We start from the raw sequence: 17,326 nt of genomic DNA on the forward strand, positions 1-17,326 counted from the left end.
AACAGATGTATAGGAGGACAGTGATCTGGCTAATATTTTGTCTTATAAGTCTTACCAGTTCTTAACTGTGACAAAACTCTCCTATGGTTAGACACTCATGAGGTTTTCATTCATTTTCACTATAAAAAAAGCCAAAAACCAAAAACCAAAAAACATGTGCACGGAGACCTCAGATAGATAGACCCTGGTCTTATGCTTCTGCATATTTGTGGCAATTTAATTTTCTTCTTTTTCCTTTTCCATTGTAGGCCTGTCATAATAAATCATTCGCTTTATCTCATTCCACTTTATTGTCTGACTGAAAAAAATAACCTTTGAATTAGGAAAATGTAATTCAGTAAAAAGAGGAACAGTATTTTCTGAGATTTAAGTTAATGCTGCTACTTAGCCACTAGGCTATGCTAAAGGATAGTCCATTTGTCCTAGAACACTTCTGTCTTCCAGCTACCCAGAAAAAGCAGGAAAACAACCGCAAAAACAAATGGATATGAATTATTTAACCATTCAAAACCTACCTGGTAATTCACTTAACAGATTTATATGAGTTTATATAATTAGTTTATAGGATATATTCCAAAAGAATAAATGAGCCCTTTTTAAACAATCAAATATATGTCATGTGGTTTGGTTTTAAAAGAATGAAATCATCTTTATTTTATCCAAATTAAATGTAATTTCATTTGCATACAGTTATTCCTACTTAAAAAAACTATAATGTATAGTCATGGACTCATTACTTATCAGAAAAATGAACTTTAGAACAGATATATTTTTCTACTTAAAAAAAAGATTATTTAAAAATGCAACAGTTGAGAACCAAACACATTTATTTTAGGTCTTTTTCTTTTTTTTTTAAGTTTGTTTCTTTTTGAGACAGAGAGCATGAGCAAGTTTAGGGCAGGGAGAGAGACAGAGACAGAGGATCTGAAACAGGTTCTGCGCTGAGAGTGGAGAGTCAGATGTGGGGCTCGAATTCACGAATGGGGAGATCATGATCTGAGCTGAAGTTGGGTGCTTAACCAACTGAGCTGCCCAGGTGCCCGTTAGGTATTTTTCATTTTAAATTACACTCTGTTCTATGTAACGTGAGTTTAGAACTCTTTACTTTTCAACTTAGGAATGCAACCTACTGTAAATTTTTTCCTTAAAACTCTGAGGAGCACACTATTATTTTCATCATCATCATTATATTAATATCCGTCCTTGACTGCACATTGTGGGAGGCAGTGGATTCAAATGGGTCTAAGAAACTCAACAGTGCAGTTGGGGCCACAAAAAATATAAAAAACATTGATAAAATATTTAGGGACCATACAGGTGCTCTACACATGTGATGAATATTCATCTATTTATATGTTCCAATAGTTCATATAAGAGATACCCATATTATTTTTAAAAGCCAATAGGTTTTTATAACCAACAACCCAGAGTATTTCAAAGTCTAGTTCTCAAAAGTGCTCTGAAGATAAAAACCCATAACCCTCCCAATTTATTGTTTAATCCACTTGACAACTCTCTGTAAGAGAGGTTTGCTATATTTTAAAGATAAATTAATCTTTTTTTAACTTGACTTGTTTCTTTTTCAATTATTCATTATTCATGTGTTAATTATTCATTATGGGATGAACTATTGACAGAACACAATCCAGCCTCAAAGCGAAATGCTATTAATCTACTACTCATATCCTATTATTGCTTTGGCATATGATAGAGTACTTGGAAGAAAAAGGTTAGTGGACTTTCTCTTCTTAAATGTAATTAAGTTCAGTAAAATCCATTTATGAAACACTGCAGAAAAAGATGAATACAATTATAATATAGGTCAAATCATGTTTGCCCACATACATAGGGGTGATATTCAAAATATTTGTGTGTCTCCACAAGCACTGAGGAACCCAATCAGGCACTTGTAGTAAACACCTGTGCCTGCCCATGGGGATCACCTATTACAGCAGTGTTGAAAACTTTTAATTCTGATTAATTATTATGTCCAATACTGGTATTAGTTTTTAAGGAATCATTATTATGAAATATGATATCTTTAATTATGCTGAATAACATACCAACTAGGAGAACAGCATCACAGATATTTTCAGTTCTAGAATTCCTTCCTTTTACATACTATCAGCTGCAGAGACACCCAAATATCTAGTAATGTCTGTCACAATCATTTAGGAATGGTAGATAATTGATGTGGATGGATCTAAAGCATTCCTCACCTGAATCCAAGGCAAGTTCTTGGGCTTTATATGTTAAATTGAGAGACTAAGATATATTCTCTTTAGTGATCCCTTTCACCAGCAGTCTTGGACACAAGTCAACTCCAGACACATCCTGGGCGGTGGGGCGGGGGCGGGGGGGGGGGGGTTCTGATTTAGTCAAGGGCTCAGAGATAGGATATAAACCAGTTCTTCTTAAGGGCAAAGGAGTGATAAAAAAAAAAAAAAAAAAAAAAAGGAAAAACAAACAACAACAACAAAATCAAGTCTTGGAAGGGGGCTGGATTGTCTCACCTGCCCTGGAGCATTCTAAGGGAAGAAATTGCCAAAGATGAGAGCAGGGCTTTCTTTCCACACAAGTGAAAGGCTGCAGAATTTGCCATGTGCCTAACCTCATGTTTAATCTTGGTTCTTTAGACAATTTTAAGGCTCCAGGGGTATTCACCATGGTGCTGGACATTTGCAAATTAAGGACTCTGTTGGAATTATAATACATAGGTTCCAATTTCTTATGATGCCATTCATCAAAAGAGACCGATGTAAAAACAGCAGAAAGAAATATTATGTCCAAATCTAGGCTCTACTAATCTCTAAGCACTTTACGGCAGTAGTATTCTAACTCTCTTGTCTCAACGCGCTCTATGCTAACTGCGCCCAACTTGTCTTCATTGGCTAACAGCCCTTCCAGAACTCTTGGCCATGAATATGCTAGGTCATGTGACTGGGATGCTCTTCCTCCTCATTGCCCACCTGAATTCATACTTCCAAGTTTTATCTTGAAAGTCAGGTGTCTTGTGGGATTTTCATGACTAACATCACTATTACAGCTACTTGTATATAAGTCTGATCCCTGACTAGCCACTTTCCTTAGGCCTGAGATGGTACCTCACTGAGGTTTGCTCTGGGTGGAACAGAGCAAGTGCTCAATACGTGCCTGCTAAATAAATCAATGGTGACCAGGGAGATGAATGAGTGAGAAGAACTCTAAATATTAAATCTCAAGAATTCCATCTGCATTATGAGCTGAGTCATAGTTAGACTTTAGTTTGCAACACTACACTGAGATGCCACAATGTGAGCTACCCAACTTACGGTTTCCTTTCAAAGAGCCCACCCTCTGAGCTGTTTCTCCCGTCAGGGAGACTCATTCTGACACCGCATACACTGCCCATCCAAACTAAGGAGGCAATGTAGTCCTTAGCCCTGTGTTAGTCATCCAAAGAATCCTTATCTTGTTGACTCATCAGTGAACTCCGCTACAGTGTTGGTGATTTGGCTCTAAAGCCAGAAGATGACACCTCTCTGCATAGGAATGTACTTTCTTAGACTCATGTTGGTTGCTAATCTCAAAGGGAGCCACTTTAGCGACTGTTTCTCTCCTTCGTGAAGAAAAAGATCACATGCTTTCCTAATAGCTAAAAACTCTGGGCTGTGATTTGACTGTAGCGAGCCCTACAGTGTTAATCTGAGAAAGACCGAGGTTTTTAAAAAACTCATTGTGTTCAAGAGTTCAGACTTATTACCTCACCAACTACAAGGGAAAAGGAACCCTGGAAGAGAGGACGATGGACTCTGACCCATGGTGGTCCGCAGGAGACAGGTCCTGCCATCTGGCTTACTCTCCAGCATTGATTTAGTTTTTCACTCACATATTGGATGAACACTCACATCCCTCCCTGACAAACCTTTCACAGTGTCCTGGGTTATATGTGAACGACATCTTAGCTTTAATATATTTTATGTAAGTTTAGCTGTTGGAGAGCTGAATACTATGCTTGTTTTGACTGTTATTATATTTTGAAGAGTAGCTCTTGGAAGTTATCTCCATCCATCACTGCTCTTCATCGACATGAGTGATACAGAATACCAGTGCAATCAATTATTAATATTATGTTAGCATGCACACAGTTATAATAACTAAATACACATATATTTAGCTGTAAACGTGTCTAGGAGTGTAAACAATTAAGTTAACCTGTAAATGTCATTTTGGGGGGAAAATTTCATGATATACCTGTTCTGTCAGTAAACTGGCAAAAGTGATACATTGAAATGAGATCCAATAATTCAGGAGAAAAGCATCTTCAAGTACACACTCACCCACTATGTTTCATATGTGGTGGTTTATCCATTCGCACTGCTAATTTGATCTTTAAGTCAGAGTCCTGGCTATTTTTTGGAACTACCATTCGGTGCAACTCAGCTGACTTGGAGCTATTAGAAGTTGGGTATAATATCACCTGTAAAAGACAAAAAAGAACACATTTAAGTGCACAATACAAGCTCCAAGGATTGAGACAGAAATCTTCTGTTTTCCTGTTTAAAAAGAAGGTATCATGCCCAAATGTGTCTAAACCACTTGACTCCCACCACAACAGATGGGTTTTCAATACAGCCTCATTTATCTTTTTGACAAATATGTGTTTTCATATTATCACATAACGAGTTTTCTTCCTGTGTCATTTCCTAATGAGGTAATAGCACAAAGGCTGCAGTTGAATTGACAGTTGAGAAATACTTATTAGCCACCTATAATTTCAAGACTATTCTAAACTCAAGGCATGGAAGTTCAGAAGGAAATATTTTTTGAAATTACAGATAGCATGTTTAAAAAGTAAAACCAATTATTCTAGGCAGCAAAAATACACCTAATGTTTTAATATTTGCATTGTAAGACAGCATTAAAGGAAGTCAACACAATTAGAGATGGAAAAGACCGGTATCATAGCACATTTTCTGTCCTAGATCAACACCAGAGGACTTTTTCCTGATGTTTTCATATCTATAAATACTATAAGGACTGACACAAAATAATTAAAATAAATTTTAAAATTTTTATTTATTTATTTTGAGAGAGAGAGGGAGAGAGGGAGGGAGGGAGGGGAAGGAGACCCTGGCACGTGCAAGCTGGGAAGGGTGGGGGGGGGGGTAGAGAGAGAGAGAAGAGGAGAGAAGAGGAGAGAAGAGGAGAGGAGAGGGGAGGGGAGGAGAGGGGAGGAGAGGGGAGGGGAGAGGAGAGGGGAGAGGGGAGGGGAGAGGAGAGGGGAGAGGGGAGGGGAGAGGAGAGGGGAGAGGGGAGGGGAGAGGAGAGGGGGGAGGGGAGGGGAGAGGAGAGGGGGGAGGGGAGGGGGGAGGGGAGGGGAGAGGAGAGGGGGGAGGGGAGGGGAGAGGGGAGGGGAGAGGGGAGGGGAGAGGGAGAGGGGGAGGGGAGAGGGGAGAGGGGAGGGGAGAGGGGAGGGGAGGGGAGAGGAGAGGGGAGAGGGGAGAGGAGAGGGGAGAGGAGAGGGGAGAGGAGAGGGGAGAGGAGAGGGGAGAGGAGAGGGGAGAGGAGAGGGGAGAGGAGAGGGGAGAGGAGAGGGGAGAGGAGAGAATTCCAAGCAGGGTCTGTGCTGTCATTGCAGAGCCTGATGTGGCGCTCGATGCCACGAACCATGAGATCATGACAAGAGCTGAAATTAAGAGCCACATGCTTAACTGACGGAACCACCCAGGCGCCCTCACAAAGTAATTATTTTTAATAAAATTTCCAAGTGATTATTTTCTAATACCACAGCTTCACAGAGCCGACACAGGAGAGACAAGCTTACTCTTCATATCTTACAGGCCGTATACAACCACACTTCATTTTATTGCATTTCACTTTATTGTGCTTCGCAGATACTGCGTTTTACAAATTGAAGGTCTATGGCAATCCTGTGCCGAGTTGGTCTGCTGGTGCCCTTTTTCCAATAGCATTCACTCACGTCACGTCTCTGTCAAGTTTCAGTAATTCTCATAATATTTTAAACTTTTACGTTGTATTTGTCATAGTGACCTGTGATCAGCGAAGAACTGTGACGTTACTAATTTAATTGTTTGGGGCATCATAAACCACATCCACATAAGACAATGAACTTAACTGATAAATTTGTGTTTTTCTGAATGCTTTACCAACTGGTTATTCCACTGTATCTCACCCTCCCCTTGGGCCTTCCTATTCCTGGAGACACAACAATACTGAAATCAAGATAATAACCCTACAATAGTTTCTAAATGTGAAAGAAGGAGTCACACATCTCTCACTTTATTTACCTTTTTAAATTTTTATTTATTTTGAAAGTGAGAGAGAGAGAGAGAGAGAGAGAGAGAGAGAGAACGCGAGTGTGCACACCTGTGCAAATGGCAGAGGGACAGAGAGGGAAAGGAGGAGAGAGAATCCTAGTCTGCACTGATAGCACAGAGCCCAATGTGGGGCTCGATCTCAAAAACCATGAGATCATGACCTGAACCATGAGATCATATCAAGAGTTGGATGCTCAACCGACTGAGCCACCCAGGTGCTCCACATGTCTCTCACTTTACATCAAAAGCTAGAAATCATTCAGTTTAGTGAGGACGGCATGACATAAGCTAAGAGAGGCTGAGGGCTCAGTCTCTTGGGCCCAACAGCCAAGTTGTCAGCAGAAAAGTTTTTGAGGGAAATTAAAACTGTACTCCAGTGAATACACAAATGATGATAAAGCAAAACACCCTTATTGCTGATATGGAGAAAGTTTTCACGATCTGGATAGAAGATCCAAGTTGCCACAACATTTCCTTAAGCCAAAGCTTAATCCAGAGCAAGGCCCTCTCTTCAATTCTAAGCAGGCTGAGAAAGGTGAGGAAGTTGCAGAAATGTAAAGCTAGCAGAGGTTGGTTCACGAGCTTTAAGGGAAGAAGCCATTTCTATAACATAAAGGTGCAAAGTAAAGCAGCTCGTGCTGATGTAGAAGCTGCAAGTTATCCAGAAGATCTAGCTAATAAAAGTGGCTACACTACACAACAGATTTTCAACGTCCAGGAAGGTGTCGTCTTAGACTTTCACAGAGAGGAGAAGCCAATTGCTGGGTTCAAAGCACCAAAGGGACAGGCTGACTCTCTTGTTAGGGGCTAATGCAGCTGGTAACTTTAAATTGAAGCCAAAGCTCATGTACCATTCCAAAAATCCTAGGGCTGTTAAGAATTACGCCAAATCTACTCTGCTTGAGCTCTGTAAATGGAATAATGAAGCCTTGATAACAGCACATCTGTGTACCCCACGGTTTTGTGGCTATTCTAAGCTGACCGCTGAGAACTACTGCTCAGGAAAAAACATTCTTTCAAACTATTACTTCTTAATGACAATGCACCTGGTCACCCAAGAGCTCTTCTGGAGATAGACAATGAGATTAATGCTATTTCCACACTGGCTAACACAACATTCATTCTGTAGCCCAAGAGTCAAGGAGTGATTTTTCACTCTGAAGTCTTATTTAAGAAACATTTTTTAAGGCTAAAGCTGCTCTAAATAACGATTACTTTGACAAATCTAGGCAAGGTAAATGGACAACCTTCTGAAAAGAAGTCACCATTTTTTTAAAGTTATTTATTTTTAGGGGTGGGGGGGGGGGAGAACATGCACAAACAGGGGAAGGGCAGAGAGAGAATCCCAAGCAGGTTCCTCACTGTCAGTACGGAGTCCAACACGGGCCTCAATCCCACAACCCTGAAGACCTGAGCTGAAATCAAGAGTCAGATGCTTAACTGACTGAGCCACCCAGGTGCCCCGGAGTCACCATTTTAGATGCCATTAAGGACATCTACGATTCACATGAAGAGGTCAAGGTAACAGTAGGAGTTTGGAAGAAGTTGATTGCAATTCTCCTGGATGATTCTGGAGAGTTTTAAGAGTTCAGTGGAAGAAGTGACTGCAGATGTGGTGTAAACAGCAAGAGAACCAGAAGTGGAACCTGAAAATGTGACTAATTATTCCTTGAGACACAACAATATTGAAATTATGCCAATTACCCAGCAATGGTCTGTAAGTTTTTAAGCGAAATAAATCACAGTACAAATGGCTATCATCTCATCACACTTTAATAGGTAAGGAGGTACTTTTTATAGATGACTAAAGAAAGTGATTTCCTGACATGGAATCTATTCCTAATGAAGATGCTGTGAAGATTGTTGAATTGAAAATAAAGGATTTATCATATTATCTAGACTTCATTGATAAAGCAATGGCAGAGTTCAAGAAGATTGACTAATTCTGAAAGCAATTCTACTGTGTGTAAAATGCTATCAAACAGCATCGCATGCTAGAGAAATTGTTCATGAAAGGAAAAGTCAACTGACATGGCAAACTTCGTGTATCTTAAGAAATTACCAGGGTCACCCCACCCTGATCATTCCGAAATCATCAACATCAAGGCAGGATCCTCCACCAGCAAAAAGATTACAATTTGCTGAAAGCTCAGATGATGGTTAGCATTTTCAGTAGTAAGTGTTTTTTAATTAAGGTATATACTCTTTAAGTTTATGAGAGAGAGAGAGAGAGAGAGAGAGAGAGAGAGAGAGAGAGAGAGAGAGACAGACAGACACCGACCTAGTGGAGGAGGGGCAGAGAGAGGGGGAGAGAGAGAATCCTAAGCAGGCTCTGTACTGTCAGCACAGAGCCCAATGCAGAGCTTGAACTCACAAACTGTGAGGATATGACCTGAGCTGAAGAATCAGATGCTTAACAGACTGAGCCACCCAGGCACCCAAAGGTATGTACTTTTTAAAGACACTGTTATTGCACTTATATTACAGTATATTATAAATTTTTTTTCAACGTTTTTTATTTATTTTTGGGACAGAGAGAGACAGAGCATGAATGGGGGAGGGGCAGAGAGAGAGGGAGACACAGAATCGGAAACAGGCTCCAGGCTCCGAGCCATCAGCCCAGAGCCTGACGCGGGGCTCGAACTCACATACCGCGAGATCGTGACCTGGCTGAAGTCGGCCGCTTAACCGACTGCGCCACCCAGGCGCCCCTACAGTATATTATAAATGTAACTTTCACATGCACTGAGAAAACAAAAAATTCAATTGACTCACTTTATGATATTCATTTTATTGCAGAACTCTGGAACCAAGTTCACAATATCTCTGAGGCATGTCTGTATGTAAAATGATGTATTTCCCCCTTGTTAGTCAGATTATTTAGACACAGCTTATATCAAGGCCTTGATATTTTTAAATGGGAAGCCTATATCCTGAAGGATAAAGACATGAAATGTAGTGTAGGTGAGCCTGGGTGGCTAAGTCGGCTTGAGCGTCTGACTCTTGATTTTGGGTCATGGGATGGAGCCCCACACGTCGGGCTCCTGGCTGAGTGTGGAGCCTGCTTAAAATTCTGTCTCCCTTTATCCCTCTCCCCTGCTTGCACACGTGCTTTAAAATTTAAAAAAAATGAAATGCAGTATATTATACTTTAAGCCATTCTTATTTTATACCAAAGTGAGAAGTAAACAAACCTGAAGTTTCTATGTAAATGAAAGAATTATAAACACGCTCATGTGTTTAAAAGCAAAACATGGCAACTAAATTTGGCATGCTCTGCCAAAAAAAAAAGAAAAAAAAAGTCTTCATTTCTGTGGATAAGTGGAACTATTCACACAGAAATTTTCAAGCAAAGCTCTTTTTCTAAGAAAGACAACAGTCATAAAAGCTTCTTAAACTATTCTCAACTCCCAAGTTGTTAAATGTATCTACTATTTTGAGACTTTGCTCAAAGCCTATCCTAAAAGCCACAGTTGAGTTGAATCCAGCAAATCTATACACTTGAGCATATAAAGGCACATCCAGGAATAGAGAAAATGGCATTTGTGATATCTTCAAAAACTGTATTATAGAATTAGTCCTCTGTGACTGCTAAAGTATCCAATGGAATATTTTACAGATTCTTTCTTAAATGAGTTTTAAAAAAAGTGATGATTTTTGGCTCAAACCAGTAGACAAAATAATGTTATTACTAACTTAGAGGATGATTCCAAAAATGAAACAAAGACTAAGAGTTGTAGATCTAACCTCTGAAGCTATAGCTTCCATTTCCCTAGCAATTCTGGAAACCTTTTTCTCTTTCTCCCCACATCCCCCCCTCAATTTATTTTGGCATGAGCCAACTACATATACATACTTTATTCCTTTTTAATTCTTCCTTCTATGTTTACACAAAAACTGATGTTGTTCCAAACTCCATAAGCCTTAAACAGGAAGAGATTATTTAAATGAAAACTTTTGACAGTTTCTCATTCTCTAAATGCTGATGACAGTTATCAAATGAGGTCCCAAAACAACTAACTGCATCTGATCCACAAATTAAGGATCATCTCACTGTGGAACACCATCATTTTTGCCACATTTTAGATTCCTAGTATTTCTAAGTGATATCAGTGGAAGGATTTACTACTTAAGTAAACATTTGAGGGCTCATTATATGGGGACACGAAAAGGTAAAAGAATATGGATGACTCAGATCCCTCACGGAGTTTACAGTTTCTTGTTATTGGAGCTAAGATCTGATGATATAATATCGGATAATATCTGATGATATCACTTTCTCCTATTGCCCTTCTATCTCTAAGATGTGCAAAGGTTTCTCATTTTGTCAGTCTCTAGGTTTACTCACTGTCATTTCTTTGGTGGCTCTGTTCTATCACATTTGAAGCCAATTCCTTGTGTTATGTTTCCTCCTTTTGAAATACCTGAAATTGTTTGTCAGGAAGAAACACTGACATGTGTAACCAATGGAGATCCATACCTATGCTATCTGTTGTTTCTAAAGGGACTGTACTGGTGAATAAACCCTGAACTTAGTCTTAACAATGGCTGTAAAATCGTTTCCAGGTTCCCAAACTGCACAAGCATGAAGTGGTCACACTCCTCTACGTGATGTTGCCAAGGATGTTAACAGACAAGAGGCAGCTCCCAATGTGTAGAGCTCCAAGGGCCAAGGAGAGTAAAGGACAAAGGAGTTCTTTTTCAGATGCATAACAAGGGTCTAGTCAAGAGATCCTAAACACTGCCAGGACAGGGTATCTTCACAGTGCCTGCCAGGACAGGATCTCAGTACTGTCAACGGACAGATATTACTATGCATTTTCTACTTTACCTTTTTTCAGATGGCACACTTGTAGTTCTCTTGTTCCTGTTCCACCGCTATAGACTGGATTTGTGCTAGGGCAAGGTGGGGAGGGGAGGTGGAGGTAGTTACACATGAACTTGAATTCACAGGTCACCAGGCTGCAAAGAGCCACAGCTGGGACTGATGGAGAAGCTAGACCGGATGAGACTTTGGGGTGATGCCCTTGAGTTGAAGTGAATGTGTTCTGTATGTAGGAGGAAGGGTAACACAATCATTCTCTTTGGCTATAGGGGCGAACTACAGCTGATCATCTGTTTACCAGGATTTGTGCTTTTACTAGCATAGAGCTGCTGCCGGATGCAGCTAGTCAGCCAGAGGCTATGTTTTTGAGCTCCTCTTACATCGAAGTAGGGACATATGAAAGTTCTAGCTAATGGAATATGAAGAGAAGTGGTCAGTGTCACTTTGGGGAAAAATTAAGATACATCCCTCTTTACTCATCTGCTAGCCAAATCCAGAGATGCCACTGCTCTAGGAAATGAGAGCCATAAAATGAGAGAAACCAGAGCCCTGAATCACCAGGTGGAGGACATCTACCCCATCTATCGGTAACGCCCACAGTAAAGTGTTCTACAGGTGTTACTGTTTGGAACAAGTGAAATGTTTGTCACAGCATTTCATAGAATCCTAAGTAAAACATTAACAAAGTTCTGCTTCATGTATCTTCTTTCACAGGTAAGCACTTACAATTCTTAAGATAAGCAGTTCTACTTGAAAATGACCCGGTACAGGAGCACCTGGGTGCCTCACGGTTAAGCATCTGACTTTGGCTCAGGTCATGTTCTCATGGTTTCCTGGGCTTGAGCCCCAGGTCAGGCTCTGGGCTGACACCTTGGAGCCTGCTTTGAATTCTCTCCCTCCCTGCCCCTCCCCATCTCAGACCTCTCTCAAAAATAAACAAACTTGGGGTGCCTAGGTGGCTCAGTCGGTTAAGCACCTGACTTCAGCTCAAATCATGATCTCACAGTTCACAAGTTCGAGCCCCACATCAGGCTCTGTGCTGACAGCTCAGAGCCTGGAGCCTGCTTTGGATTCTGTGTCTCCCTCTTTCTCTGCTCTTCCACCTCCCTCCCTCTCAAAAATAAACATTAAAAAAAATTAAAAAATAAACTTAAATTATTAAAAAAAGGATTTGGCACAATTAAAATATTTAACAGATATAAAGATTTATTAAGGATTCTGCTATATTCCAGGTTCACATCCAAATTAAACTATAGCTATGTACAAAATAGTTAGCTTCTTCTATTAAGCAAACTATTCTTTGCCATCCATTTCTCTGAACCTTTCTATACACATTCCTGCTTCTTCTAGTTTATTTTTGTCACCAACACTTGAAATGTCTTGTCACTTAGCATGGCACACACATTTTATGATTCCTTACCTTAAATATAAAGCCAATGTATCTTCTTCATAATAAAATGTCAAAGTTACTTGCCATGTTTGTTGAGGTGTAAATGAAAAACACAATTTTTTTTACACTTTGTTTAAAATTCTTTCAAATTTAATATACAGGAAGAAAAAACTTAAGAATGAAGTGTAAATATACACATACACATAATGTTTAGAGTAATAGGAGTTCATAGGATCTCTGTTCTAACATATTTGTACAAGCTGACATCTCTACATTGCTTTCCTAATTAAAATACCTTAGTTAAAGCGAAGTCATGTACATTTATGCACATACCACATTAGTTGAACTCTGTGACCTATCCACTTAAAGCCTTCTAAACAATTTCAACAAGGTCTTAAAAATGTAAAAGCTAAGGGAAAAAATCTAGAAGAACTAGAGAGGGATAGATAGGCCCTGGGGCCAGATAAACAATTCACTGCTTTCCTATAAGTATCTGTTAGCAGAGAGGAAGAAAAAAGAGTATATGACCACAATAATTGCATTTTAGTCTTAAAGTAAAATAGAGATACATACTTGGTACAATTCTAGCTCAAAGATGGGTGCAACCAGCAATTCTGGAAGGGATCAGGACAGACTGCATAGAGGAATGAATTACTTCCATTTGGGAGTCTAAAAGAACACATTAAGAATTACAAGGCAAGACATAGCGAAGAAACTAAGACAAAGACATGAGGCTGTTGGAACTAAGCCAAAACAAAAACACGAATTCAAGAAGATACACATACCCCTATTATCTCTTGCTGCATTATTTACAGTAACAAGCAACTCAAGTGTCCACTGATAGATGAAGACAGAATACAAGCATGGAATATTATGCAGCCATAAAAAAGGATGTTCCCATTTGAAACAAAATGGACGGACTTAAAAGGTATTAAGTGAAGTAAGTTAGAACAAATGCCATATGATTTCACTTATATGTGGAAACTAAAAAATGGAGAAACAAAAAAAAAAGCAGACTCTAAAATACAGAAAATTGGTGGTTGCTGAGGGGAGGTAGATGGTATGAGCAAAATAACTGAAGGAGATTAAGAGGTACAAACTTCCAATTATAAAATAAGTCACAAAGATAAAAAGTACAGCTTAGGGAATATAGTCAATAATACTGTTTAAAAAAACAAAAAACAAAAGGTAAGGGAGAATTCTGTGAAGACATTTTGAGAATTAGGAAGACAACTATAGAATTGAGACCAGGGGCCAAGTAAGCAGAAAAACCAGAAGGTGATACACTGCATTTAAGCTGGACAGTGTTTTAGGGAGTAGGAAATAGCTGTCAGTGTCAAATGACAATTGAGAGGTTAAGCACAGGAAAAACAGAAAGGGTATTGCTTGGTTTAACAGACAAATTACTCAAGATCTCAGCAAGTTATGTGAGGCCAGACTGCAATAGTTTCAAGAACAAAAATCTATTTGAGGAATAGGAAAAGACCTCACCTGACTCCTAAGTGATGTCAGGGCAAGTCAGGCAAGATCACTTCGGCTAGAAAAGCACTGTTGGCCAAGGCGGGGGGAATAAAGCCAGAAAGCATGAAGACGGTAAGGAAACGGGAAGCTTGTGCTGACAGATGAGACCAGAAAGGAAGACTAGGGATAGTCTGTAAAGGAGATGTTTTGCTAAGGAGTTTATAAGGTTATCCCATAACATGCATTTAGAAGATACTTTTAAGCCAGGGAATGACAACCAAATTTGTATATCCTGGAGTAAAGAATTAATACCCCTCTACCCATCTGTACACATCCCAGATGCAGTCATGTAACTCAATGTGTGGTGAGGTATCCTAACATTCAACTAAGAGATGATCTGGCCTTGGAAATACACCTTTAAAAGACAGTAAGGTGGCAGTGAAAATGCTATTAGCTGGAATCATGTTTCAATTGTGATTAAACATCCTTTTTCTGAGGGGAGCTTCGGTGGCTCAGTCGGTTGAACATCTGACTCTTGATTTTGGCTCAGGTCATGATATCACCATTGTAGGATTGGCCCTGTGTCCACCTCATGCTGGGCATGGCGACTGCTTGGGATTCTTTCTCTTCTCTTTCCCTTTGCATGCCCCCCACCTAAAAAATCCTTTATGTGGACAATCAGATGTCTTTGAGACACAGCTGTTTTAAGGACATGCGCAAGGGAACATCTCCTCAGATATGTAGAGTTGTCTTGATAAGAAACCTTGATTTTTGGGTTCAGTTGACATTTTTCTATCTTTCTCCTTCAAATGACAGAGATTTTATACATTAGTGAAGATTCACAATGACTATTCCTTGTGAACCTCTCAAGTACCTTCCTGAGAGCTATAACCTTGAGAGAAAGAATAACTGAATTTAGTTCATTTCAATCAATTTTTATTTAGCACATGTTAATAACTAGTATATATTTTCTCCAGTATCGGGGGCCTCTGTATTTTCAGTGCACGGAGAAGATAAATCGAAAGATTTTTCTGAGAGAAATCTACATCCTTCTTAGTAACACTTTCCTGTGTTTTAATACACATGAGGTTGCTTTGTCTAAATTATTTTTCCTTCCATTTAATATCCCTGCTTCCTGTCCTACTTAGCTGAAACAAAGAACACCTGCTCATTCTCACTAACACAATGCTCTTTTGTATACTGAAAGATTACCATTAAGTCTTCTGTCAACCTTATTGTCCGTGGGCTAAATCCAGTTCCCTTTATTTTTAAAGTTGGAAAGAATCCTGGAATTTACAATATGGAACTGATCCAACTCCCGACCCCTTACCAAATGTGCACCTGACCTGACGGAACTACACAACTGCTTCCTTTTATATAGTGCTTTTCAAATAAGGCCTTTTTCGAAAAATCAATCAATAAATAAAACAGTACAAGAAATATTATCATCTTGATTAAATACTTTCCCCTGACATTAATTGTTAAAAGACAGAGATGAAAAACTTTGTTATTTGCATATGGGAGCTGGGAAAAGGGTACGGAAAAGAAAAACCAAGGTGTCAAAATTCTTCAATCTTTTCTGAAATCCCGACTTAATAATGAACCATTATGTGAAGAATTTCTTCGAAGGCATTCAGCAGACTCTGCTCCCTGAAGGCAGAAGCTGTGGTGTGGTAAAGTAGCTCATCAGCACCTTACAGGTTAATTTAAGTCAGTATCTTCAATTAAACTCTTCCTCACCATGGTCCCCTAGCTTCAAATCTGGGGTAGATACTTACACCAAGCATTTTGGGTGGCTGACTGGATGGATGCATGCAGAGAGAAACCCAAAACGAAAATACAAGCCTAAAATGGATACTTCACTGAGGTGAAAAGAGAAAAAGGCTTGCCAACTAAAGTACTGCCAAACGTGGTAACAGAAAATGACCATAGTCAATGTCAGAATCTGTATGCCGTTTACTTGCCAGTCTGCAAAAAATTAAGTTAACTCTCCTTTTCCATTCCTGGACTGTGGTAGGTAGAGTAAGTTTCCCAAGGACGCCTACAACCTAATCCCCAGAATCTGTGAATATGCTCTCTTCTAAGGCAAAAGGGAACTGAAGTAGCAGATGGAATTGCAGATTGCTAACTGGCCAACCTTAAAATCAGAAGATAACCCAGGTTATCCAGGCGGGCCTCACACAACTACAAGAGTTCTGAGGGGTGTTTCAGTGGCTCAGCTGGTTAAGCGTCCAACTCTTGGTCTCGGCTCAGGTCAAGATCTCACGGTTTGTGGGTTGGAGCCCTGGGTCTGGCTTTGTGCTGACAGCACAGAGCCTGCTTGGGATTCTCTGTCTCCCTCTCTCTGCCCCTCCCCCACTAGCTCACTTGCTCGCTCTGAAAATAAACAAACTTTAAAAAAAGAGTTCTTCGATATGGAAGAGGAAAGCAGAAAAGTGGGTGTTGGAACCATGTCATGTGAGAAACATTCAAATTCAAATTAGCCATTGATGGCTTTGGTATGGAAGGGGCCATGAGCCAAGAATACAGGCAGTCTCTAGAAACTGAAAAAGTAAAAATAAATTGCCTTCTCCCTTAGATCCTCTGGAAAGAAACGCAACTCTTCCAACATCTTGATTTTAGCTCACTGAGACTCATTTTGGACTTCTGGCCTCCACAATAAATTTGTGTTTTTAATAATTTGTTAAAGTCCCAATTGAAACTAATACAGACAATAAAGGCTGAGATTTGATCATAAAAACACTAAATGCTGAGATTAAAAGAACACTAAATTTACCTTTTAAATTTCTTCTGCCAAGTGTGATTCAAAGATATTTTTACACACAGACTTCAATCAGTAGCTTCATCTCATTACTTTAACGAGAGGTTTTTGTGTGTGATTATCTCTCACATACCTGAAGCATCCTGCTTGTATGAAATCTTTGGAAAAGTTTTTGTGTGTTAAAATTTTGACTTATCATATACATTTTTAAGTGCTTAACAATGAGGCTGATTATTTTGGTTACTACAATGAAGACCATCTGCATGTATTTCTAGCAAATTTCAAATTCTATACACCCACATGATCAAGAATCATTTCTTCCATTGCAAAGTCTTTCTTGAAGATTTTGAAGGAGGGACAGTCAAGGCTGTCACTGTATTTTTATGATGTGATTAAAGATACTGGCCTTTATTCATCTTCCTATATCATTTTTATTGCTTGTAAGGTATCGATTTCATACTTCTCCTTGGAAGAGCAATATATTCCATCACTGTTATATCTGTGTTTTTTAAGATTTAACTGGACAGAAAAACGTCATTACTATTCTTGATCTATTCCCCTCAACCATA

General features: G+C 39.5%; 1 protein-coding gene across 16 annotated transcripts in view; it reads right to left on the reverse strand.

Annotated features, from left to right (window-relative positions):
* The window catches only part of CADPS2 (calcium dependent secretion activator 2), a 540,953-nt gene that overhangs the window by 234,614 nt on the left and 289,013 nt on the right, over nucleotides 1-17,326 (reverse strand). For all 16 annotated transcript variants that reach the window (XM_053897639.1, XM_053897630.1, XM_053897632.1 and 13 more), the window contains one exon: nucleotides 4,320-4,459. In XM_053897639.1, the coding sequence (XP_053753614.1) occupies nucleotides 4,320-4,459 (140 nt within the window). The remainder of the gene's footprint in view (nucleotides 1-4,319; nucleotides 4,460-17,326) is intronic.

The sequence above is a fragment of the Panthera pardus genome, unplaced genomic scaffold (genome assembly GCF_024362965.1).
Source record: "Panthera pardus isolate Hobbes unplaced genomic scaffold, ASM2436296v1 HiC_scaffold_8, whole genome shotgun sequence".
Taxonomy (NCBI): Eukaryota; Metazoa; Chordata; class Mammalia; order Carnivora; family Felidae; genus Panthera; species Panthera pardus.